Raw genomic sequence first — 24,100 nt, forward strand, 5'->3', positions numbered from 1 at the left:
CCCGCCAAGTTTCTTCTCGAAAGTCCTAGCCTTGAGGGCATCATTTGTACTTGCTCAAGCCTCAATGGACGTTGGTGGTTTTTACATCTGTGCGCTTGGCTGCATGTCTTCAGCAACAAAACGCGGACATAGACGATCACATCCTTGTCGGTGACTGTCGCGTGTCGTCAGGGATCTGACGTTTCGTTGTAATGAGGTTGTGGCTGTAGTAAGTAATGGGTATGCTGATAGCCAAAGCTATTCAGATAACGGGTGGCATGCTACTTTGAGGGTGACAGAATACCTACATCTGTGATACTATGGCTTCACGGATAATTATTTATGCTATGTCCAGAGTCGACCTCAGGATAGATGCATAATTTGTCAGAGTTATTCGGTAGATACATACTCATCCACTGTTATCTCGGGGTCCTTATCCGGCATCCCGCTTGGACCCATATTATTTTCGATTGGACGTATCAAAACACTTCCCGTCTCTTTCAAAATCCACCTGTCCAACTCACCCAGGCGCAAAGGTCAAAGGTCCTCCCCCAAAAATCCAAGACCCAGTCAATCAGCCTGCCCAGCCCAGCCCAGCCAGAAGGAATCGAGTGAGATCTCTCCCCAGTCTGTAAGAGCCAGACCGTCGATCTCTGTGTCTACAGTATCTCTATTTCTTGTGTGTCAACGTAATTACTGTTATTGTTACTTATTTAGATATATTGATTCAGTGAAAATACATTCACCGACAGAATAGAGATCTGAGGCCTCACTTGGGGTCTCTTATAACCTTGCTCTAGTCTAACTACGCCTTGATTTGGCATCTTGTCTTCCGCCTTGCTTCACAGGCTCGCTCATCATAGGTTGATTACCTACCTACGTACATAGTACCACCACCAGCACCCTTTCTTCTTCCACTTCTACTCTTAGATTCTTTCTAGTCAATCTACCGACTCCTCCTACTTCTTTCCCCCTTCTTCTCTGACTTCTTTTTTCCTTGGTCAAATCTAATTTTCAGCCAAGTCGAGAACTGAGGTCACCAGCCCCGTCACGTCAGATTCCACCCTGGTTTTTTGCGTGCCTATCCTTTGGATACTTTATCCGGGCTATCAGCGTGCGTACCTGAGTGCCGGGCCCGCCGCCGCGTTACCAAAGCCCAGTCCAGTCCCCCAACAGCACAATTCAGTACTGTACACTGCACACTGGAAAATAAGCGCGCCCACGCGGAAATACAACCTACCGAACCCGGATCAGAAAATCTGGTCGTCGAGGGCACAAGAGACGAAATTAATAAGTCAGCTTCTGCCATTTTAGCCCAGCTACGGAGGTCGTTTGTTTTCTGTACCCTATACTCGGAGGTCAACTTTTCTGCTACCCCCTTTGCCAGCCCGACCCGAACCAGCAAAGGCCCAGTCGCAGTCGCAGTCCCCATCCCGTCCACCTTGCGACTCCCGTTCTCCCCCCCGTCCCCCAGCACTGAAAGCGGATCGCCCTCTTTGTGGCATCGCTCTCCCGTGCCTTTCGCATTCTCCTTCCTGGGTCTGTCTTGACAATCCACCAATTCCTTTCTCGACAACCTCGATCTGCGCTCTTTTTGGGCTTCACTTTTTCCAGGTCAGCCACGATTGCAGTATTTATTACTGACCTATCTGAGGTCTTGACCATTGGACTCGTGACGTGCCATTCGCCCCATCGTCGTCTCATTCGCCCACTGCCTCCTCTTTCCCCCCAGTCCAACCGGCCTCATTCTCTCTCTTATCCGCTTTCGCAGCGCGAAACACACCACCAAAACTTCTACACACTGACGCTCACCGACGCCTTGACGACAACTATTTTCTAGCTACTATACGATCTGACACAACATATCTTGTGTATCTCTCTTTTTATCTCTCCTTGTCTTGTTTGAATTCCGACACGATCGCCATCGCAACTTACTCTCGATCTTGTCTCGTCGCGACGCGCGAAATATCTATTGTATAACGTCTCCCACCACTTCGAATACCTAGAAGTTGACGGTCGCGCTCGCGTCGTCAGCCAACGTTCTCTTGCCCTCCGTCCAACGTATGCGATAGTATTACAACGCGATTGTCGATATCCACGGCGTGGATTATCGACCTGACTTCTTAGTCATGATGGCAACCAGTATGGGCCCAAATTTCTCTGGGCATCCTGCCGGCATGGGACATCCAGGTGTCGCTGGCCATCCTATGGGTCCAGGTGGCATGCCTCATAACCAAGGCCAGCAAGGCGGTCCTGGTGGTGGAATGCCTCATCAATTTGGAGGACCCATGGTCTCTGCTCAAGGAGCTCAAGTAAACCCTGCCCTCATGGGCGGTATGCCGCCGGGTGCGAACCCAAATGCTCATGCTTTACAGCATCTCAATCCCGCCACACAGCAGCAAATGATTCAGCAACAACTGCAGCAACAACATTGTATGTATTATCTTAATGGCACTGTCCCTGCCATCCCCTGTCTCTGCGCACGCGCTAATTGGCCTCCACAGTTGCTGGTAATCCGCAAGCGATGGCAGCGATGCGACAACAACAGTTGCTTCAACAAAGACAGTTTATGGCTCAACAAGCCGCTATCCAAGCCAACATGCATGGTGGCATGCCGATAAACATGGCCCAATTTAGCCAACTCAACCCGCAGCAGCTGCAAAATCTCAGAGGGAGACTGGGTCCTGTAAGTTGATTGACCCTTACGCCTCTTCGATCGGGCGTTCCTTCCACTAACAAATCAGGGACAGCATCCTCAGGCTCAAGCGATCATGGCGCAGCAGCTTGCTCTCCAGCAACATCAACAGCAGCAGCAGCAACAACAACAGCAACAGGCTGCACATGCTCAGCAAATGCAAGCTGGGCCTAATCCAGGCCAACAGATGCCCATGAATGCTCAAAGCCTTCAAGCCATGCAGCAACACAACCAGCTTGCTATGCAAAGCCAGATGGCAAACCAACAGGGCCAGCCCCAGGGTCAGCCTCAACCAAACCCTCAACAACAGCATCAGCAACAGCAGCAGCAACAGCAGCAACATCAACAGCAACAGCAGCAACAACAACAGCAGCAGCAGCAGCAGCAGCAGCAGCAACCTCAACACACCCCTCAGCAGTCATCACAAGCTGGGACACCAGCTGCTACTGGGCCCCAAACCCCTGCCCAGACACCTAGCTCAACCCCTGCTCAGCCAACTCAGCTGCCACCTGGTCAGAATCAGCCTCCAGTGCCACAAACTCCTGCTCAATCCCAAGCTCAGCCTCAGCCACAACAGCCCCAGAACCAGGCACAAGCTCAGGCACAAGCTCAAGCGCAGGCTCAGGCTCAGGCACAAGCGCAGGCGCAGGCTCAAGCCCAACCTCAGCCGCATCAAATGAACGCTGCCGCTGCCCAGCAGCTTGCGATACAGAACCAGATGTTGCAGCAGCAGCGGAGAGAGAGTATGAAAGGCCAGTGTTTGCTTAAGCTAATGCAGTTCAACGAGCATCTTAGTGGCTTCTCCGTAAGTATTTTCATTATTCACGTCACGATATTATACTAACAAGGGTAATAGGGCCCCAAGGGTGACGTTTCATACTGGCAGAGTTTCGTGATGCGATTCTTCTCCCAAAACGGCGTTCTCCGTCACTCATTGCAAATTACCGATGCCGAAGATACAACCGATAAACAATACGAGATCCCCTACGCAAGTATTGCTCGCTACTTCCTCACTCATTTCAACAACGGCGTCAGAAACATACAGCTGGTCATGGACAAGGGTACGACAGATAGGCCTCTTCCAGGAGACTGCCATTGTATCGAGAACTCAAAGTCCAGTCTTGTCTACTGGTACGAGACAGGATCTCATGTAAGTTATCATTAGTTTGGTCTGAGCTATTGGAACTAACTGAATCACTAGTTGGTCGCGAGTGGTGCTCTACGAGTACAATTTGACGCGGAACAGAGGATCGAGCTATTCGAATTTCTTACAACAAGTCACGAAGAATACATCTCACGAAAGCAGGTCATCGATGCCGCTAAACCAGCCCATATGTGGATGAAGGAGTGGCACAAGACGAATTCGCAGGATGGCAAATCCCCTGAATTGTCCAAGAAGGGCAAGGGTCGACAGTTGAAGTCCCCCCAAACGCAGCCTCCGGAGGTTCTGGTTGATTTGCCAGACTCGGCCGTGAATAGCAAGGGTGTGACTGAAGCTGTCTTCCAGTTTCTTGAGGTAGGGACAGCTCACTCATCGTAAGTAAAGAGTGAAGCTAATGAATTTTGACCAGATTATTGAAGTGATGGGACAGATGAACCCATTATTCCAGTTGAACCACTCGAACCCCGGCATGGGTCCATATCAAGCTCTCGAGCAGTACGTCGCAACAAATATCAGTAACGCTCCTCCCAACATGAACGGTCAGCAAATGCCCCCCGGAGCCCGCACGCCTAGCTTTGGACAATTCCCGATGGGCGCCAGCCCCGCTGCGGCTCACATGAACCTACCCGGATCACCTCATATGGGTAGCCCAGCGCAGGGTCATATGCAGGCCCCTGGAATGCAGATGCAGCAAAGTCAACAAGGATCCGGGTCAAGCGGACCTAGCGCAAACACATCCCCCGCCTCGAACAAAAGAAGAAGGCCATCAGCAGTGAAAGAGGAGGATGGATCTGGAGCTCCTACACCAAATGCTAATGGAATGCCTCGCAATGCCAAGCCCCCTACACCAAGAATGCCAAAACGACTAAAGGGCAACCCACCCGCATAATAGACGAGGGTGGACGGCTCTACTCAGATGTCGCTGTTATTGTTTACTCTTTTTTTTTGTCTATCTTCATTTTGCATTATGCTGCATGGTGGCGTCTCCGTTTTGGTTTCACTTTGGGCGCTGGCTCTTTGGGGAAAATACTTGGTAACGGCAGAATGAATTTATATGGAGTGGCGTGCATTTTCACAGTCACCCATCTATCCACTGCGGTCCTTGTCAATGCCTAGCGATTGCTCCGGAAACCTTCCAGGAGGCACATCCTGAACTGGTGGCTGCCTTCTCGAGCAGTGAGTGATTCGGGGCTCAAGGATACGGGTGGCGAGGCTATGCGAGTCACTTGCACACGCACATAACGACAGTAAACGAAATCGTCATGGGCCTGTTTCTTGAGCAACAGGATCAACATATAGAGGCGGGAGAGGAGGTCTGAACCTTAATCTGGGTAACAGAGTTGCAGTTACTCGTGTACGACTATAGGGGCTTGCGGCACAGGTCGACTTCCGACATCCTGGCTACCCTTTTTGTTTCGTTTCTAGTCATGTGCATTTGCTTTTTACTTGATTTTCTGCTGGAAAAGACGCTCGACAAGCAATTGGATGTACATGGGGGAGTTTGGAGACTCGGGGTATTGGTTGAGCCTGCCGCAGTTATTAAATATTGCGTTAATTCAAGAGTCAAAAGACAGAAAAAGACGGGGGAGGTGGGGAAGGCTGTGTTGCTTTTGAGCAGTTTGGATGTGCGAGGCTGTCTATCATGGGTGTTTTCCAATTATACCTAGGCTAAATAAGGAGTTGGGTCTTTAATGTGTCAAGTTTTAAATGTTCGAAGCTTTCCTATATCTACTTGTCCCCGTCGCTATATATATATCTATATATATCCTTCGTTAAAACTACTAATACTTGTAATCATAAGAGATTATAGTAATTATATAATATAGTAAGAGGTTAAGTATATAATTAAGTTTAATTATCTATAATATTAATAAAGTTAGCTTTTATTTTAGCTTTTTAACTTTATATTAAACTCTTAACTATATATATAAATTTTTTTATCTATAGACTTTAATTTAAATAGAGTTTTTTATAGTTTAAGCTATTATAGCTAAAATATATTAAAAAGCTATTATTTAAAATATTTATATTTATTTTTAATAGTTTAAATAAAAACTTTTAATTCTATAAACTATAATATATATTAATTTATTATATTTTAAAAAGTAATCTGCCTTTTTATAAGGCTAGTTTTACTTTTAATATAATAATATATTATATTAAATTACTATATTTCCTATTAAATCTATTATAAATCCCTTTAAAAGATAAAAAGGCTAAAGAATTATAGAATTTTATAGTTAAATATAGTTAATATTATATTATTTTTAATTAATAGTAATTATTCTATAGAGATATATTTTAGCCTTTTTATTATAAAGATATATAGACCTTAGAATTAAATTAAAGTTATATATAAGGCTTTAATAATTTAACTATAAGTATATTAAAAATACTATATATATTATTTAGCTATTAAGCTATTATTTTTTAATTAAATTATAAAGTAATATATAATTAATATTATAATTATAATTTAAATTAATTTAATATATTATATATTAAAGTAAAATAATTTATATTTTTTTTTCTAATAATTTTATTAAATAAGAAAAAAAAAAGTATATAATATTATTATAATTTTAATAAAGCTTTTATTCTTTAATATAGAATTAATTTTATTAAACCTTATTAAAAAGTATAGCCTTATAGCCTTATAATATTATTTTATTACTAAAGTTTACTATTCTTAAGTATCTTATTTCTTTATAAAATAATTAAAATCTCAGTCATATATAATATCTATATATGTGAAAGTTGGCCTCAAAGCATAAGTTACCGATTGACTTTGTATGTTTGAAAGGGCTTGTACTTGTCTCTAATAAGTATGTCTTATGATACGGAAAGGCCTGCAATATGTATGATATTTGCGGTATAAGTGCGATTTAACTATGCCCGGGATACATCGATTGAAAGATATGCTATTACAGACAAACGAAACGCTCTGTCGATACAAGAGCGGGTTTCATGTCGGACGGAAAATGAGCTGACCTCAACCATCGTCCTTTCTGTGCTCCATGCCTTGAGCATTCAGTATATATTTGGTCCCCATACACGACCCTCATTTGTGAAAAAAGTCATTTTCGTGTCGAAGACAGACGCGCCGTTTTGCCTACTGCTGAAATCCAAGCCCGTCAGCAACTTGTCTCTTGAAAGAAGCCAGTTTGAATGGGCATACGTACGTGAAGATGCTTAGGCAGTGCCACCAAACCACCAGCCGGTCGTCTTCTTGGTCGGAAGGGTTTCACCACGAATAGCAATATAGCACTTGAGTGCGCCTCCGGACGAAGCCATCATCTCCTTGAGCAGAAACCACTCAAGCTCAGTGCGAGCCATGATGTCAGTCTTGGTGATGGGGTGACGATAGTGCCAGTCCTTGTCACTCAACCCGATTGGGAGAATAGAGCCGCGGAAGGTCCAGTACATTGTCGCAGCGATGAGCTTAGGACGACGAGTCGAGCGAGCGCGACGAGACTTGCTTGAATCAGGGACCGGGAGTTGTTCGCGCAGAAGATTGAGGAGATGGACCCTAGAGGTGTCTAGGGCGATGCGCAGGGGCGTATGAGGACAGTCCCACGGGTAAGTCAGAGAGCTGTCATTGTTGTTGGGATCATGGATAATAAGATCAAACTCGAGATCAGAAGCTCCTGTGATAGAGGGCAGGGAATTCGGGGACGCTGAGAGGACAGAGGTTGAAGTGTTGCGAGTCTCGGGTCTAGTGAGAGGGGGCGAGACTGGCGCAAAAGGCTTCGTCTTGGGCGGCTCATAAGCGAAAGGCTCTTCAGCGGTGATGCAAAGGTCCATGGTATTTGATCCTCGTTTTCGTTTATTTAGCAGTGTTGAATGATGCAGTGAGTTGAAGCACGGAGATATAATGATGCTCAGTGACGGTGGTGAGTGAGGATGCTGAGGCAGGCGTGCGGGGGTCTTGTAATCTAGAACACTCAGCGCATTTTGGAATGAGGGGTTCGATTATATCAAATTTTCTTGGGATTCTTCAGTTATTCACAGGCCTGCACCTGTGGATTGCGAACAGCGGGTTGGATCATGGTCGCGTTGGTTGTTATTTGAAAACCCGCCAGGGGCTGGCAGTGACAAGATGATTCCGATGTCACAGCACATGATCACACCGTTTGAGGAGTTCAGCCATTTCAAAATGCGTCTCAATAATGAATAACATCAAGCTCTATTGGTTATCGGTCTGCGCAAAACGATTCTTAAACTCCAGCTTCCCCTCAACCCTTCGCGACGCCTCCCTCACTCTCTTCTGACTGTTCAGGTTCGGCGCCGCTAACACTTGCAGGCCTCGGTTCAACAGCGTCTCCTTTGGGCGAACCTGGCTTGGTGTCTTCAGGTTTGGACGTCTTTTGGTCATCGTCATTGCCGTCTCCTGTCTTGTCGGATCCCTTGTTGCTAGGGTTGACCGGCTCCTTATGAGAGCTTGATGGTGCAGGTGAGGGCTGACGGGTGCTAGGGGGGGCTGTCTGAGGGGCATTAGTCAAGTCCTTCGAGTTGTTATTCGTAACATCACTTGAAGCTTGATTCGAAGGGGGATTCTGCGTGTTCCCCTGGGCCAGAACTTGAAGAGGCACATAAGCACGCTGGCGGCCAATGTATTAGCTATCTGCTCCTCTTCCACCACCGTCCTTTTCCTTTCTTGATACTTACGTCGACCAGAATGAATGCCCCGTAACTATTCGAAGCTATCTGAGCCATGATCGACCGGAACTCGTTGGGAGGTAGCTGGTCCGCGAACGACGTCTTTCGTACATTGTCTGTCGGTGTAATAGGACCAACTTCGGGGACTATCTCAAGCTTCGAGTATTGACTACGCGTGGTGTATAGAGTACACTGGCCCGAGTAGACTCTGTCCCCAAGATTGTGCTGCTTAGACCACCAGGATAAGTTGGCCAAAACTGTTTCGCGAGTTGGTGTGTAGTTATAGTGAGCATCGTTGGAAGCAAGGACGGTGCCTGCTCGGTGAAATATGATCTTGATCCTGATGTTTGAATTGAGAACATACTGATGCGCTGAGACCATTACTGGAGCAGGTTGCCAGTACAGGGGCGTGTAAGTTGTATAAGGCAACGAGACTACCAGAGTGGAAGGGACCGCTCTTGGGGCCACTGGGACAATGTAGTTCCCAAAGATTGGAGGCTGGAAGTAGAATGCCATTTTGCACAAAGGGAAATCAATTAGCACGATGTGAGATTTATTACAATTTCTTCTTTCTTTTCAGGTCATGTCACTCTGTTTATATAGTTTAGTTTAGTTTAGGACGCTACATCGTTGAATCACGGACTTGATGTGTGTAAGTTGGTGATAGTTTGTTTGGTGTTGTTACTGTCCGGCCCGTATCACTATCTACCCTGTGCAACAATATGACTCTGACAATACTTCACGATTTTAAGCACCATCGCTTTGTGATTAACTGCCATCGTAGGCTATTGGGGTTCCCTTTTCCCATCTCGTAATCCACCCTTGCATGTTTTGTTTCACCTGATCACCTTAGCCACTGATTCATTGATCAGAAAGAAGTAAGTTGCGATGTAGTGAGACAGTCATCAGGGGCAAAACGATTTTACGACAAAGCAATCCTTAGGTTAAGTACGCAATCTTCCTATCAAATCAAATATCTTAGAATGAGTCAGATTATCTCGTCCAAATTCGTTCATGCACCCTCTGGGAGGAAAGTGCGCATCATTTGCACTTACCCGGCACCCGGCACTAGGTAGATAGAAGCACTGGACCCAAGTCTGCCTTCTCTCTCTTTCCACCCCAATCAAACATGCACACAACATCTTCCGATAACGAGATCTTTACTCAATCCCCACTCTGCTCGTCCAGGACATTCAATCTACAACAAATGTTTAGTGCAATAGCCTATTAAGCGACAACTACAAATGAGGAAAATGCGCGACAATACAGATCCTAGCAGCTTCTCATCGTCGTCACGCAGGGAGCTAGCTGTCTCTGACGTATCACATCCCACTAAGATCGACGGTCTTGCCTTGCTCCCCATCACACAGCTGCGGTGACACGCTGCCTAGCCTACCTGGCTAGCTGGCTTGCCGGCCCCTACAAACTCTATCGATCGCTATTTTGACGAGAAGACGGCCGTTCGACCCATCATAGGTAGGCGGCTGTGGCTGGTATTTAAGCAATCTACCCATCGTTGTGGATAATGACATAACAAGATTACCAGCGAACAGGGACGGCTATCGCGCGTTGGTTGTTAAATGCAACCAACAAGGGAGAGAAAGAGTCTCGGCACTTGCTATGCCGTCTGCAGCATGTGCTCTCTCCCTGCAGCTTTCAAGCTGAACTCTGCCTGTCTCAGTGCAAAATGAAGCGGTGTCCTTGAAAGTTACCTGCCCTCCATAGTCGGTCCGTCGGGCTGATATATCAAAGCGCCACATCCTCAACGTCCAGTCGTTAGTCTGCGATCTCCTGCAGCCCATTGCCCCGGGTGTCATCCTCCGCTTAACCCGCCTGTTCGACAAGACCTCAACTTATTGAAATGCCCTGATTGGAACATCGAAAACTCGGTGGCGCCCAAGTTGTTTTTGCTTCTTACAACAATCTCGTCCATTCAGTATTAATTTCGCTCTTGGCCCTCGAATTCAGTGATTTGCAATTCTCTTTGTCATTTCTTGAGGCCCGGCGTTACATGCACAAAACACAAGCTGGCCGATAACCCGCGAAACTCACAAAACACCCAATTTGATATAGCCGCACAACCATGATACAATGACTACAGAACCGAAGAGAGGCGGGATCCTTATTCCACCATGGTTCGAGTACCATCGACCAAGTTGCTCAGACTGGGCGATCGTCAGCATTGTGTTTGGCATGACGATCTGCCTGACCTTGTTTGGACTTGTCCGCGTCTCAATTCAAACGTATCATCAATGGAAGCGCACCCACAGAATAACCACTTATATGGTTCTAATATGGCTTGAGTTGATCGCCAGTGCAGTTATTGGAGGGCTCGGTTGGGGTTATGTTCGTGGAACTATTCGTCCAGGGTATGTATATTTTGTTCTCTGTTTGTCTTTATTTGCTAACAGTTCAAATAGCTTTCTAATATACTTCTTCATTTGTATGATGTCCAGTCCCAGGATGCATATATATACTAATATCGGCAGTGTTCCTATGGGTGTTTCAGATCCATTGTATTATGCAAATTATTGTCAACCGAATCGCCCTCCTACACGTTTCACCAACCATCGTTCGACGACTGAAATGGGGCATCTTTAGTATTCTTGCTCTTATCAACATTTCAGTCTTTTGTATCTGGATACCCGCTCGCCTGCAAATCAGCCAGACATATATCGATATCAACGATGTTTGGGATCGAATTGAGAAAGGCATTTTTGCAGTCGTCGATTTGGCTTTGAACCTCTACTTTGTCTATCTAGTCCGTTCTTCTCTCATCGCATACGGCCTCAACAAATATGTTGTGCTATATCGCTTCAATCTGATCATGGTGGTTATCTCCATCTCCATGGATGTAAGTGTGACTTATGAAGTACAACAAGGTGCAACTGAATAATTTGAACACAGATCCTCATTATTGGCTCAATGTCATTACGGAACACCTTCTTGTATGTCGAAGCTCTTAGTTCAAGAAACGTTTCTAACTGTCGCACAGATACGTCGAATTCCACCCTCTTGCGTATTTGGTCAAGCTACATATCGAGCTGTCCATGGCTGAGCTCATTGCAAAGATCGTCAAGGCATCTGGGCCGAATCTAGCTCCTTGTCGTTGCGCCTGTCATGATGAACCCAACCACATATTCCTCCATCAAATGCAATCTCGACATAGTGCTCCAGCAACGACCAACCTTACGTCTCCCACCATTGGAAGACTCCGCCGCTCTTGGCCGACCTTTACAAAGAATACACACAATCGGGAGAAGCGACGCGGAGTAGGACGACTCATGTCGCTGACCTCAACTCGGAAGACCTCACGGAAGAAGCCAAGTACCAAAGACAGCAAACCACAACAAGAAGCCTGGAAGTCAGACACCAACGTACTGAGAGATTGTGGCTCGCAAAGCATGCCAAGCTCCGTGGAACAATCCAATAAAGAATCTCATTCGCACAACGACTGAGACATACCGATGATAAGTAATATTCAACACAACTTGAATCGGCATCTCGACATACCCATTTTATTGTTTCGGTAGACAGTTCGGCCCCACCGAACAACTACCGGTACACCCCGGCTTCCCCCACACTCTCCACTGGGACAGACCGATAAGGCATTGCCGAACTGCGAGAAATGTCTGCAGAAAGGCGAAGGGGTACTAGAAAATCCAACTTCAGAGCTTCAGGCAAAGAAGTACATGATCTGAGCCTGGTTCATAATGCACCAAGATGACCCACTAATCTCATTTCTTGTGTTGGCAGCCAAGTGTTCTGATCCTCTCAGGACATCTTTCTCAATGCCATAGTGTCTTGGGCTAACCCATGGACAATTCAATACTTTTGGCCATTGAGAAGAGGTAATCATACAAGCGAGTTCTTACGTGTTGAAATGAAGCCGACAGAGGAGTCTGACCTTGAGCAATCTCAAATAGTGCCAGGAAAGACAGAATGGAATCTTAGAGGATCAGTGAGGAGGCACAACAAAAAGCAGCAACAGGCTCATCGTGAAACGAAACAGAGCTCAGATTCCCGTGCTAAGTCGAATCATAAAAGCGTATGATACACGATGTTCATTTGATTGAACAATCAGAGCAGCACAATACGCGAGTTATTCCAATCCACCGCTTGTGTGACAGAGGTAGCTAATCAGTACGCCACCACGCGGATTATTACTGATTAGCTTCCTCTGTCATATAAGTGGTAGAATAGAATAACTCGCATATTGTGCTACTTTGCTTGTTGGTATTGACGACTTCTTTATTTTTATTGTTATATTATGAAAGAGGGAGGACTTTTCACCATCTATTTAGAGCTTGTATTTTCAGAGCTTTAGATCTAATGTTAAGCCCTGTGGCACTACTGCTATCACTACTGTTCTTTCACTGTTGCATAGTTAATATTTGCTGTTCAGTTTGCAGCTTCTTCTGCAGTGCTAGCAGCTAAATATTCATTCATTCGATACACGAGTGAAACAACACAGTCAATCAAACACGTTTGATTTGGTCACGATAACGTTTTGAATCGCATTTATCATGTCTTTTGATATCACTGTTTGTAGAGACGCTGGCTATTTTCCAGCTTGATCCGCTATTAGACAAATAGCAAAAGAACGCCGTTAATCCTGTACAGGTCCATGCCCAAGTCCTTTCGTCGTGTCTTTGGTGACACTATGCCGCATATGTTTTTTGTTTCCGAACACTTGGTTCCGGCAGATATCGTTCAAGCTCCCCCCCTTATAGCAAATAGTCATATAATGTTCCCAAAAATGCTTTGTCATTTCGTCATACTCCCAAATTTGTTCCAGATGCGTGCTTGTTCCAAATCATAAAACAGCCACCCGCTGACCGTCGAGACACTATATACCTCCGAAATATAGGCCTTCCACTTGGCTTCGTGGCCGATGCTGTAGCATCAATTACATGACACCAGGAGCCGGGTTCTCGTGCTTAGCGGTACTGCCCTTGCCCCTCCATGTGCTGACGGCAGGGATGTTAGCCTCGTAGCGGACTTCCTCAGTGCCATAGGCGCCGGGTGTGAGCTTGATCAGCGTGTGAAGTGGGACATTCATCCAAGGACTCTTGGACTGGTCTTTCTTCATGAAGTATGCATAGATACATCGAAGCACGGCCTGGTGAGTGACAATCAGAATGTCCTCACTGCGTTCAAGCTCCATGATAATGGGCTCGAGACGGATGACAACGTCACGATACGACTCTCCGCCACGGTAGCGGTAGTTGTACTTGTCTTCGTCACGTGCGGCAAAGTCCTCAGGGTATCGGTCCTTGATTTCCTGGTAGGTCAAGCCATCACACACACCCGAGTCGAGCTCATCGAGTGCCTTCCACTGGAGTTGGTTGTAGTGGTCAGGAAGGAAGCGAGAAGTGGCAATAGTTCGTCGCAAAGTTGACGTCCATACTGTCAGTGGGCGATCATCCTATTTGATGTTAGGCAAGCACAAAAATCTGGAGATTGGTTGAACACTTACACCGACTGATTTTCGGACAAGCTCGGGCAGCTTTCTGGCGTATTGTTCGCCACGGGGGGAAAGAAGGGTATCGCCACCAATTCTGCCATCGATATTGTACAATGATTCGCCGTGCTGTGAGTTTTGTTAGAATATTTTCGAACAGAAGACTTATTTACTCACCCTTGACAGCCAGACAGAGCGAGGGCGGATGTGAAGGTTCATGAGGTAGTAGACAATTCGACTTTGAAGGTAATCCCTGATCCGGCTGATGATGACTTGCTTGCCAACATCCATTATTTTGAGGTAAGTCAAATGCGACTCCTTACCCTCGGCGTCAATGGTACAGTATACCTTTTCATAATTGCGAATACGGTTGCGGAAATCAAGGGCGGCAGTCTCAGGGTCCTGGCCTCGGTAATCTGGGCTGGTTGTCTTAACATCGCGAATGTTGGCCATGATAAGCTCCTCATCGTCGCACTTGCTCTCAACAAAGAGAACTTCAACGCCGTTCTCATTGCAAACCTCCAATACCCACTTACGACGCTCCAAAGTCGAGTTTGTGGCGTCAAGTATACCGACAATGCCGCCGGAGCGGAACCAGGCTAGCATGTCTGCAACAGCAGCTTCGGCAGCGGCGCGGCGGGTGCGCTCTCCTTCAGGGTTATTGATATCGAAAAAGTCGGCCGTGGGCTGGGGAGCGTCATTGCGGCGGTAGTTACCGACGTTGAATGTTTGAGCTGGGATAGAGAGCCATTGAAGATATCGCTGGGCTAAAGAATTGACCAGTTAGCGACCGCAAGAGGGATCGCCCGCGGATAGCGACAAGACTCACCTCGTTGGGCGATATAACTCTTGCCTCTGGCTGGGAGACCGACCATGACAACACAGATCCTGGTGTCTTCGGCCTGGACGCCGACGCCGTTGGTTCGAGAAGGCATTTTGATTAGCTGTGGTGTAAGTTGGGCGGTGTGAATTGAGTATGGCTGCTACTGAGCAGACAAATCAAGGACCGGAAATGACAAGAGCTTGGGAATGATCAGATATGATGAAGCTCCAATACTGCAGACACATGAAATGGGGAACAAAGTAGAGTAACAATGACCCAATCGACGGTTGCTGATGAAAGGTCAGGCAAGGCAGGTGGTGATCGCGTGGACCGAGGTAGTGTGCGAATAGGAAAGTACGGCCTCGATGACTTGCTCCCGTTGGTGATTGGATCCAAATGCAGTTCAGCTGAGATCAAACAAGGAAGGCACAGCAAAGAGAATAGAACAAACGTTCCTTCTCAAGTTTAGGTCGATGACACAGCGAATTGACCCCAGATAAAGTGGGAGTCGTTGGCAGGTAGGTAGATACCGTAAACGTGGTTCCGCTTGTAGTGGAGAATTCGTTTGTCGATACAACGATTTACCTCCGTTTTGTGTTTGTTGCGACCACGACTTTGATTATGGTCAACAGAGATCAAGACACAAAAACTTAGGTACCTTGGATGCGATCTGCAGCAAGAAGTGACCCGGAGGAATGGAAGCTGAGCTTCAGGGAGAAACAGATTCGATATGAGATGAGGGGATGGGGGGATGAATGAGGGGTTGTAATTTATGGACGAAGGGAACAGAAGCTACTTTAGCTTAGCTAGGTGGTTATAATATGCACAATATCGAACTGTGCGAGGGGAGACTGGGAAGTTTTAGAGAATAAGACGAGGTCAAGTGACGGAAACCCAAGGTGAGGTAAGGTAAAAGGGTAAGGATAGTAGGTACAGTAGCGCAAAGACAAGGTATAGATAGGTATCCCCGATCAGTAGCTCGGAATTTGACTATTTTAATAGACAGTTGATTGATGGCTTGACTTGATATTGAGTAATGCTAATATTAGACCGACACCTGACTTGATTGACTGATTGTAAAAGATACTGACACAAGTATTTCAGTATTGTTTAGTCAAGGTAACCAAGTTTGCTCCATCGTAAAACACGAAAAGAGTTAAAAAAAATTGATTGAACATGCGGCTTCCATCGTCTTTTCCCAAGGTCGCGGCTCCATCATGAATGACGATGGAATGGAGTCAAGCCAATGGGATTACGTCGCTGCCCCGCCAAAGCCCGCGTTCATGATCCACTACCGCGGGTCACAAACACCCCCGGCCGCTCGGGATGGACGCCGTGTGTGCGTGTAGAATTCCAGGCCCCGGGACGGTCAACGAAGCCCTCCACCCTGCAAATTTCTATCCCCTTTACCGATGAGATGGCGGGGGAGGAAAGCTGTACTCCGGGCGTAGAGCTGCTAGAATAGAAGCTGTAAGTTACCTAGAGCTTTAGCTAGCGCCTTAGCTCAACCCTCACTGCAGATGTCTTGTCTCGTGGTGGTACATTTCCGGATCCTCCCGGTCTAATCCCGAGGTGCAATCCAGATGTCAGGTATTCTCTTTGCCAGGATAGAGTCGAGACAGGATGATAAAAAGTTTGCAGTATGTTAGTACCGTAGCGTAAGTGTACAGCAATGAAAGGTAATGGCCCTTGTTGTGCGATTTTAGGCATTTCATCCTAGACGCCGACAAGAGACCGAAGCACTACTCTACTGCAGACATGGGACTTTGAGATCCGAATCTCATCGTTTTATTGTCCCGTGCCCCCTTCCGGGCCCGTCAGCCTCAGACAACGACGTCCGGGGTGAGCTGCAGGAACCGCCACAGAAGATGGGCCGTCCACGAGACCCTTTGATGGCCCGGGTCTGTCCGAGTTGGCACCACTCGCATCTGTTGTGTTGCTGCGATATCATGACTTTAAAAGATGGACCAGTTGCCGGTTCCCGGACTAGGTTCTCGACCGATTCTTGCGTCGTAACGCGTGTTGTACCTGGGGTTATCCGTCTTCTGACCCCGTCTTTCATTCGATTTAACCTTGTGGTGTGATATGATAAATGCATTTTCAGGCCCTGAACCTCGAGACGTGGGGTCCCCTCTTCACCCCAGGTTTGGATCGCTTGCCAGGTCATGTAGTGTACTTACACCGCTCCACGGCCTCACGATAGTAGACCTTGGGTGGATCGGATTCGCTCGCTTGGGTGACGAGAAACAGCTCGAGCCCAGTCCCCGATATGGAATTCGGAAGCTGTAACAAAAACAGATTAGAATCCCGTACCTTGCTTGCCAGGAGCTCAGGTGTCCGAATGACCTCTTGTTTGTGGTGACGACGGAGATGCAGCTGCGTCGCCTTTCATCATAATCTTGTGTTCTCACTTCTAATGTCAAATCCAAAGGGAAGAATAAAAAAGAATGGCGAGACTTTTTCTCTGGTTGTTCGGCGAATACCTTTGTTCAATCTCGTGACCGAAACCAAATGCTTGATTTTCAGTATGGAGACAGACGAGCACAAAGACAGATGACAAACCGCAGGAAATGTGATCACGAGCTTGCACTGATGCGTATTCCTTCCTATCCATATAGTTTTATCCCATTATCGTACAGCGAATCGTGTTGCACAGTCGAGAACACAGCATGATGTAACTCTTGTGTCGGTACCTCGAATAGATCTCTAATCCCGACTTACACAAAGGGCTATTCGGGCTGAAGATAGTGTTTGGGTCCATGTGAATCCGATCATGTTTCTATGTGAGTTAGCTCTTCGCATAGGATAACATGATGAGAATTCTGGACATCATACATCACTGTAAGCTGGAGGTCTAGGCATCACGTACCATCATAATTTCATTTGTTTCTCTCGATCTCATAGCAACTTGATCTTTTTACAACCTAGCCGAGAACATAATGCATGCTCCTGGCTTCATGCTCCTGGCTTTCTACTCCGGCCAATGTGTGTTCAATCTTTGACGACAACAGGTCGTGCTGGCTAGTCTCTCGAATAGAACCGCATTTCTGCACCGCCAACATCAAAGACAGCCACGACATTCTGCAAGAACACATCACCCAAGACATACGGTCCAGATCTGCCAGTTGAAATAGCCAAGGCACACTTTTCGTTTGATGGATCCTTAAGTTCTTGGTAGATCATGTCGGCTGGATTGATCCAGAAGCGAACGCCTGAAATAATGACTGCGAACCGAGGAGCAATAGCTTGGCACTCAACGAAGTAACCTCCCCATTGGACCATATAGGTAGCGGGAGGGTCAAACGATCTTGCGATGGCTTCAGCCAGTGCTTCAAAAGGTGATTAGCAAAATCATCTTTCAATGCATTGCAGAGCTTGACTAACGAGGAGGAAGAAGTATCATCGTGGTGCCTGTATCAACAATGTAGGGATACTTTCCCGTGTCCGTAGTGCTTCCCCATTGGAGGCCATCTGGAATTATAGTATAAAACGATGGCTTCCAAGCTGTGACTTCTCGCTCAACCAGTTTTGCCTATCAACTGGTCAACATTTCCAAAGGAGAGAAAGCTTTCGCAAGATCAAGTCACTTACAATGATGAGGTCTGTGGATGCAGAGGATTTGGGATGCCAGTGCATAGGAGGAAGACCGCCCCATGCCAGCACACCATCGCTGGTGTTTCTATCGATAGTGACACTGAAAATAGGGTCGATCAATCCTTGCAAGATGGCGCTGGTCAACCATGGAGTATAAGGATAATTGTTCCACTCCTCTTCATCGGCCGGATCATTTGGATCGCCAATATAGGCGCTTGTGAGTGATGGGTAGGCAAGTCCCAGAACACCAACAGTAACGTTGTCACCATGCCAGTATGCTCTGCTGGCTAATCCAACTTGCTGCCCGGAAACTGACACACCTCCGCAAGCGATATCAGAGGTGCCCATGGGGCCTGCCACATCTTCACCAGATCCATAGCGTCGATGAAAGTACACTTCAGATATGTCCTCAAGAAAGCCTTGGATGTGAGGTTGGCCGAAATTGCACGCAGCTTGATTGCGTTTGTCGCCCACACTGTTTTCGCACCTGAAACCGGTCTTGGCAGCCCACGTATCTGAGCTTCCAGTGTCAAAGACCAGCCAAACTGGAGTCTGGTCCCAAGTGCATTGTATCGCATAGGCAGTCGAAAAAGCGCCAACGGCGGTGACATTCTGGCGAGGAGTGTCCTTTTCATGTGGCTGGTCAGGTCGTGGGAGAAGGGAGAGTGAAGATCTCGGGTAGACATCATCCTTAGTTTTGAGCTTCTTTAGTCGTGACAAATAGGCACCGGCTCGGTCGGGGGACTTGGTAACGGAGAGAGCCCTGGCTCGCTCGAAGGAGAATCCATTCAGTGAAGTCGACAGATCCCATTTTCCCTGTCCTACCTCATTGCTCACGACAGCAGAAAGAACGGGGCATAGGATGCTAGCTATGAGGACGAATACCAGGTGGAGCGGCCCCATGTTGGCGATGTGTAGGTGAAAGAGGGTAGGTGATCGAAGTGACAGAGGGAAGTTGGAGGATATTTCAGGCAGAGGGTGAAGATGCCCTGGACAAAAGGAGGAGATGTTTCAGAATGAAGGCTTCGAAACTAAAATGATCATAATGAATGGCAGCCGCCGGCTCTCCGGCAGTGCCTTGGGAGTGACTTTCTTGCGGGTGGGAAGGTGCCTGCCTAAGTTCGATTGTTACGAGGAAGGTGTTACTCGGGCCTCATGAGGTAACTACGATGCTAAACAAGACTAGCGATAATTACAACAGTCAGTTACAGTCTCTTGCACATTATTCGAGATCAAGGTCGTATATAACCGATGTTCGTTGGTACGTCCTGGCACTGATGCAAGTTACCGAAGCGAAAGACATGATTTGGATATGCAAAGAACCCCTGGATCTGTGTCACGACTGCAACAATTCTTGATAGGGCATATCCAAAAGAAACGAGATCTCACCTGAGGGTCAGCATATGCGAGAAGATAAGACATTCCAATACATTCTGATCTTTTGACATGTCGGTTCCAAATTGCCTTGGCATTTTCTTCCTCAACTGTGACATTAGGAAAGCCATTCTTTTGATTTATTCGCAATCCACGAAGCAAAATCTCAAACACATGGCTTTCATACGTCTGCCGATGTCAATGCCTCAGCTTTTGATCAACTCTCTTAGCGGCTTCGGCATTGAGTTGTTAAGTAAACGGACAGGCATTCAATAGCTTATATCCCCAGCGCGTAGCGATTTACACAACTCAAAGCCCCCTTCAAAAAGTGGTTTTCCATAAATCACAGTGGCTAATCATTACAAAACCACCATTCAATAGCTTGCGGGTTGTCAGGTTGTCAAATGCCTAGCTAGTGTCTTTCATACCAAGTGGCGTGCGGAGAACAACAGCCAACTAACTAACTAATTCCAGAAAACTACACGAGCCAAACTCTTTTTTCAGCCTTGCAGAACGACCCAAATACTTTATAGAATGAACACCGGTTCTCGAGTTCTACGTAGCCCAGATGGCTTATCTGTACGACTCCAAACTCTGCACCTCACGATCCAAACACAAAGACCCTTTTTCCAAAACGGGATCGAAAAGCTAGCCATGCACCTCTTATCATCGGATTTAATGAATTCTCATAGGCTATGAAAACGCAGAAAATCGACGACTGGGTCAGGGGTGCTTACATTGTCAGCATCTCGCTGCATCCTGGTAGGGCTGACAAGCGGCTATGACGGCTCATCGCCCAGCGCTATATTTGACCCTTTTCAACTCAACATCGTGGTGACTTTGATTGGCTCAAGAAGGAGCCTAACGATGAATTAAAATCCTAAAATTGCAAATGCTTATGCCCAGCTTGCCTATTGTGGACTCAAGTTCGTCTTATAATACCTTAGCCAGCTTACGCATCTCCGTAAGGTGGGTTTCCAAATGATGGAGTTTGCATCGCCTGCTAGTAGTAGCAAGCTATCTTGTGCTATGACACAAAAGGATTGCGGAGACCTAGAATGGCTCTAGAATATAAAGGTAGTTGTTTTGTTCTCACTTTCCAGTTAATTCTTACCAGACTTCTTCCTTTTTCTTCTCTCTACCTCAAATCACAGACAGTTTCTTCTTATCCCAACCGATATCTCTTATTATCATCACAGTCATGCCGATCCTCTCTTCTAATACAGCTGGATCAGTAACTGGCCAAACAGCTAACACCGAGAAACCTCATCTTGTTATGGGAGCCGCTCCTGTAGATGGCCACACAAACCCTTTGATCCGGATCGCGGAAGACCTTGTCCGTCGGGGTTACGAGATCACCTTCATCGGAGGTGATCAGTTCGAAACCGCGATCACAGAGATTGGCGCCAAACATGTTAGCATCAGATCGATCCTCAATTCCAAAGTCATGGCAGAGCGTGAGGTCATCCCTGCCGGCCTTCCTCGGCTACTGTACGATATCAGACATATCTTTACCGGCGAGACTCCCTATCGCTGGGAAATACTCAAGAGAGTTCTCGAGGATATTCGTGTCGAGAACCCAGAGCGTGAGGTGATTCTCATGCCTGAGACATGCTTCATGGGCGCCAATCCCATTTCCCTTGGTGCACCTCTTCCCAAGGGATATACTGCCCGGCCCAAGGTGATCAATTTGAATCCCATCCCTTACATGGCTACGAGCATTGACACTGCTCCTTTTGGCCCCGGTCTTCCTCCTGATTCGACCGACTCTGGCCGCGCAAGGAACCAGTTCATGAACCAGATGATGGTTGGCGGTCCTTTTGCCGAGGTCATTGCTCATCAGGAGGAAGTTTTGAAGGAGCTTGGGGCTACCGAGATTCTCGAGCCCCAAGTCCCTTTCCATCACTGGGTGCTCATGCACGACTTGACTCTCCAGTTATGCCCCCCCAGTCTCGAGTATAACCGGTCTGATATGCCCTCAAACGTCAAGTTTTCTGGATGCTTGGCACCAAAGCCGACCCCTAGTGACTTTGTTTATCCCGCCTGGTGGGATGATGTGAGACGAGGAGACCGTCGCATTGTCGCTGTGACTCAGGGCACAATTGCGCAAGACGCTTCCAACCTCATTGTTCCTACCATCGAGGCTCTATCTGATCGAGATGATCTCCTCGTCGTAGCCATCCTGGGCCGAAAGGGTGCTGCTCTTCCCAAGGACATGGCCATCCCCTCCAACACCCGTGCCATCGATCATCTCCCTTATGATGTTCTCCTGCCTTACGCTTCCGTGTTCGTCATGAACGCCGGTTACGGTGGTTTCCTTCACGGTGTAACAAACGGAGTTCCTCTTGTTCTCGCAGGCGAGACTGAGGATAAACCCGAGATTGCCATGCGTGGAGAATGGAGCGGCGTCGCGGTTAACTTACGAACAGGACAGCCCACTCCTGAGCTTGTTAGAGGTGGTGTTGAGCGAGTTCTTTCCGACAATAGCTTCAAGAAGAGAGTTGATGAGATCAAAGCGGAGAATGAAGCGATGAAGGTACACGACTTTATAGAAGAGCAGATTCTCGCTATCAGAGATTTAGAGGTATAATAAGATAGCTTTGCTTATCACGGAAGGGTGATACATAGAGTATGATTTTTCAAGTTTATGTAGTCATCAATTAATTTCTTGGCAGTCATTAAGAAGAAGTCGCCGAGTGCGACGTTATTGTTTGCTCCGTTTCCCCCCTCCGGTTCCGTTTCCAGCGGAGCTTCGGACCGTCAATTCAATGCATCCGACGGCCCCCAATATTCAAGGGACATGGAACTTCGCCGTGTTGTTTTCGTATAAATAGGTTTGTGTCATCCTCTAATGAAGACAGGTAGTATGCTTCTGCAAGAACTGACTATTCATCATGTCTACCGTCAAAGAATCACCCTTGGCCTTTATGGAGGAGCTCGGCAGCCCATTTGTGCTGTATTACTGCCCAAAAGAGTCAGCATCAACCACCAATTCTGACGATCCCTCTCTTATCATTATTCTATCCTGGTCAAATGCTCGCGAAATTCACATAGCAAAGTATATTTCCGAGTACCGCGCTATCTATCCAACATCTGCTATATTGCTCTTCCGATCTTCTCCCATGCTCTTTCTGGAACTCAAACGCCGTCGTCCTCTCTTCAAAGCGGCTCTACCAATTCTCACATCTCTTTCCAGTAAAGAGGGTACCAGACCTCAGTTTCTACTCCATGTCTTCTCCAATGGTGGAGTGGGCTCTGCGGTGACTTTGTGGGAGCTGTGGGAGTCTGCACTCGGAGAAAAGCCAGTTCCTCGACATGCAGTTGTGATGGACTCGTGCCCGGGCTACTTTCACTGGAAACGCGATCATCATGTAATTTCCTTGGACTTTCCGTGGTTTATGTCACCTTTTATCTGGGTGATTATGGCCGTTGGTTGGGTGTACTGTATGTTGATCCTCAAAGGGGTACCGCATAAGCCTAATGCCATAGCGCTCAATACCTGGGAGAGAATAAGTCGGGAGACTACAAGGACGTATTTATACGGCGATGCGGATCTGCCAGTTAGTTTTGAGGACATTGAGTCTCATGCACGAGAGGCAAAGGAGAACGGTGCGAATGTACGAACAGAATTGTTCCAGGGAGGCACGCATGTTTCTCACGTCAGAGTTGATGCCAATAGATACTGGAAGATTGTTCGAGAGACCTGGAAAGGAAGGACTGGGTGAAATAGCAAGTGTTGGTTCTCTATAGACTCTATAGATTTGATAATCTTGCGTACCTATAGATAGAGCTAATACATATATATTACATTCGTTTCTCAGTTCATTGAGACTAATAAATGCCCTTTATCTGTGAACCCAATAACCTGAGCAATCATTGTCTCTGCCTATTAGTTCGCGCCCTTGGCAATGATGATGCTGATGATGAAAACACAACGCCAATAACCCAGAGATATAGTTGATATTGTACAAGTCCCAAAATAACGCCCTATGTCGTGTAAAATGCAAACTCAAACCCTCTGTCTCTTATGATTATCGCCTGAACTCGAACTTGAACCCTCTTCGTTGTTGGGACTTCTTTTACCCAGACTGCTCTGGGTATAAGTTGTCTGCTGGAATAGCATCAAATGACTGTCATCCATACCCACGCCTTCATCCTCTTCATGGCATACAGAGCATTCTTGGTTGAAACTGTGCTCTTCTACAAGGATACCACGCTGACACCCGCCAAACCATCCCATGTTTTTGGCATCGAGACAGTTTAGCTCTTGTGTCAAGTCGACCCATGTCTGAGGCGAGCCACATCCTGTGCAGTACCCTCTGAATATCATCATTCGACACATTTTGTTGT

The 24,100-nt window shown here is 46.9% G+C and overlaps 9 protein-coding genes across 9 annotated transcripts; 4 read left to right on the forward strand and 5 right to left on the reverse strand.

The window, feature by feature from the left end:
• Positions 1-2,111: 2,111 nt before the first annotated feature.
• FPOAC1_006806 (uncharacterized protein) lies at positions 2,112-4,725 on the forward strand (the record flags this gene model as incomplete). Its single annotated transcript, XM_044851280.1, has 6 exons — positions 2,112-2,412; positions 2,484-2,665; positions 2,724-3,479; positions 3,531-3,824; positions 3,876-4,190; positions 4,246-4,725. The coding sequence occupies 6 exons, from the start codon at positions 2,112-2,114 to the stop codon at positions 4,723-4,725; spliced, it is 2,328 nt and encodes a 775-aa protein (XP_044709992.1).
• A 2,303-nt stretch (positions 4,726-7,028) lies between these two features.
• On the reverse strand, positions 7,029-7,640 carry FPOAC1_006807 (uncharacterized protein; the record flags this gene model as incomplete). Its single annotated transcript, XM_044851281.1, has 1 exon — positions 7,029-7,640. One exon carries the CDS (start codon positions 7,638-7,640, stop codon positions 7,029-7,031), a length of 612 nt encoding a protein of 203 aa, XP_044709993.1.
• Positions 7,641-8,071: 431 nt separating this feature from the next.
• On the reverse strand, positions 8,072-9,011 carry FPOAC1_006808 (uncharacterized protein; the record flags this gene model as incomplete). Its single annotated transcript, XM_044851282.1, has 2 exons — positions 8,072-8,437; positions 8,505-9,011. 2 exons carry the CDS (start codon positions 9,009-9,011, stop codon positions 8,072-8,074), a joined length of 873 nt encoding a protein of 290 aa, XP_044709994.1.
• A 1,767-nt stretch (positions 9,012-10,778) lies between these two features.
• Positions 10,779-11,953, forward strand: FPOAC1_006809 (uncharacterized protein; the record flags this gene model as incomplete). Its single annotated transcript, XM_044851283.1, has 5 exons — positions 10,779-10,864; positions 10,916-10,938; positions 10,985-11,349; positions 11,403-11,443; positions 11,491-11,953. 5 exons carry the CDS (start codon positions 10,779-10,781, stop codon positions 11,951-11,953), a joined length of 978 nt encoding a protein of 325 aa, XP_044709995.1.
• A 1,451-nt stretch (positions 11,954-13,404) lies between these two features.
• FPOAC1_006810 (uncharacterized protein) lies at positions 13,405-14,894 on the reverse strand (the record flags this gene model as incomplete). The annotated part of the gene is made up of 4 exons (XM_044851284.1): positions 13,405-13,923; positions 13,975-14,088; positions 14,137-14,726; positions 14,789-14,894. The coding sequence occupies 4 exons, from the start codon at positions 14,892-14,894 to the stop codon at positions 13,405-13,407; spliced, it is 1,329 nt and encodes a 442-aa protein (XP_044709996.1).
• Positions 14,895-17,803: 2,909 nt separating this feature from the next.
• Positions 17,804-19,279, reverse strand: FPOAC1_006811 (uncharacterized protein; the record flags this gene model as incomplete). The annotated part of the gene is made up of 3 exons (XM_044851285.1): positions 17,804-18,111; positions 18,167-18,314; positions 18,374-19,279. 3 exons carry the CDS (start codon positions 19,277-19,279, stop codon positions 17,804-17,806), a joined length of 1,362 nt encoding a protein of 453 aa, XP_044709997.1.
• Positions 19,280-20,951: 1,672 nt separating this feature from the next.
• Positions 20,952-22,340, forward strand: FPOAC1_006812 (uncharacterized protein; the record flags this gene model as incomplete). The annotated part of the gene is made up of 1 exon (XM_044851286.1): positions 20,952-22,340. The coding sequence occupies one exon, from the start codon at positions 20,952-20,954 to the stop codon at positions 22,338-22,340; it is 1,389 nt and encodes a 462-aa protein (XP_044709998.1).
• Positions 22,341-22,644: 304 nt separating this feature from the next.
• Positions 22,645-23,475, forward strand: FPOAC1_006813 (uncharacterized protein; the record flags this gene model as incomplete). The annotated part of the gene is made up of 1 exon (XM_044851287.1): positions 22,645-23,475. The coding sequence occupies one exon, from the start codon at positions 22,645-22,647 to the stop codon at positions 23,473-23,475; it is 831 nt and encodes a 276-aa protein (XP_044709999.1).
• Positions 23,476-23,759: 284 nt separating this feature from the next.
• FPOAC1_006814 (uncharacterized protein) lies at positions 23,760-24,092 on the reverse strand (the record flags this gene model as incomplete). The annotated part of the gene is made up of 1 exon (XM_044851288.1): positions 23,760-24,092. The coding sequence occupies one exon, from the start codon at positions 24,090-24,092 to the stop codon at positions 23,760-23,762; it is 333 nt and encodes a 110-aa protein (XP_044710000.1).
• Positions 24,093-24,100: the final 8 nt, after the last annotated feature.

Source organism: Fusarium poae, chromosome 2 (genome assembly GCF_019609905.1).
Source record: "Fusarium poae strain DAOMC 252244 chromosome 2, whole genome shotgun sequence".
Taxonomy (NCBI): Eukaryota; Fungi; Ascomycota; class Sordariomycetes; order Hypocreales; family Nectriaceae; genus Fusarium; species Fusarium poae.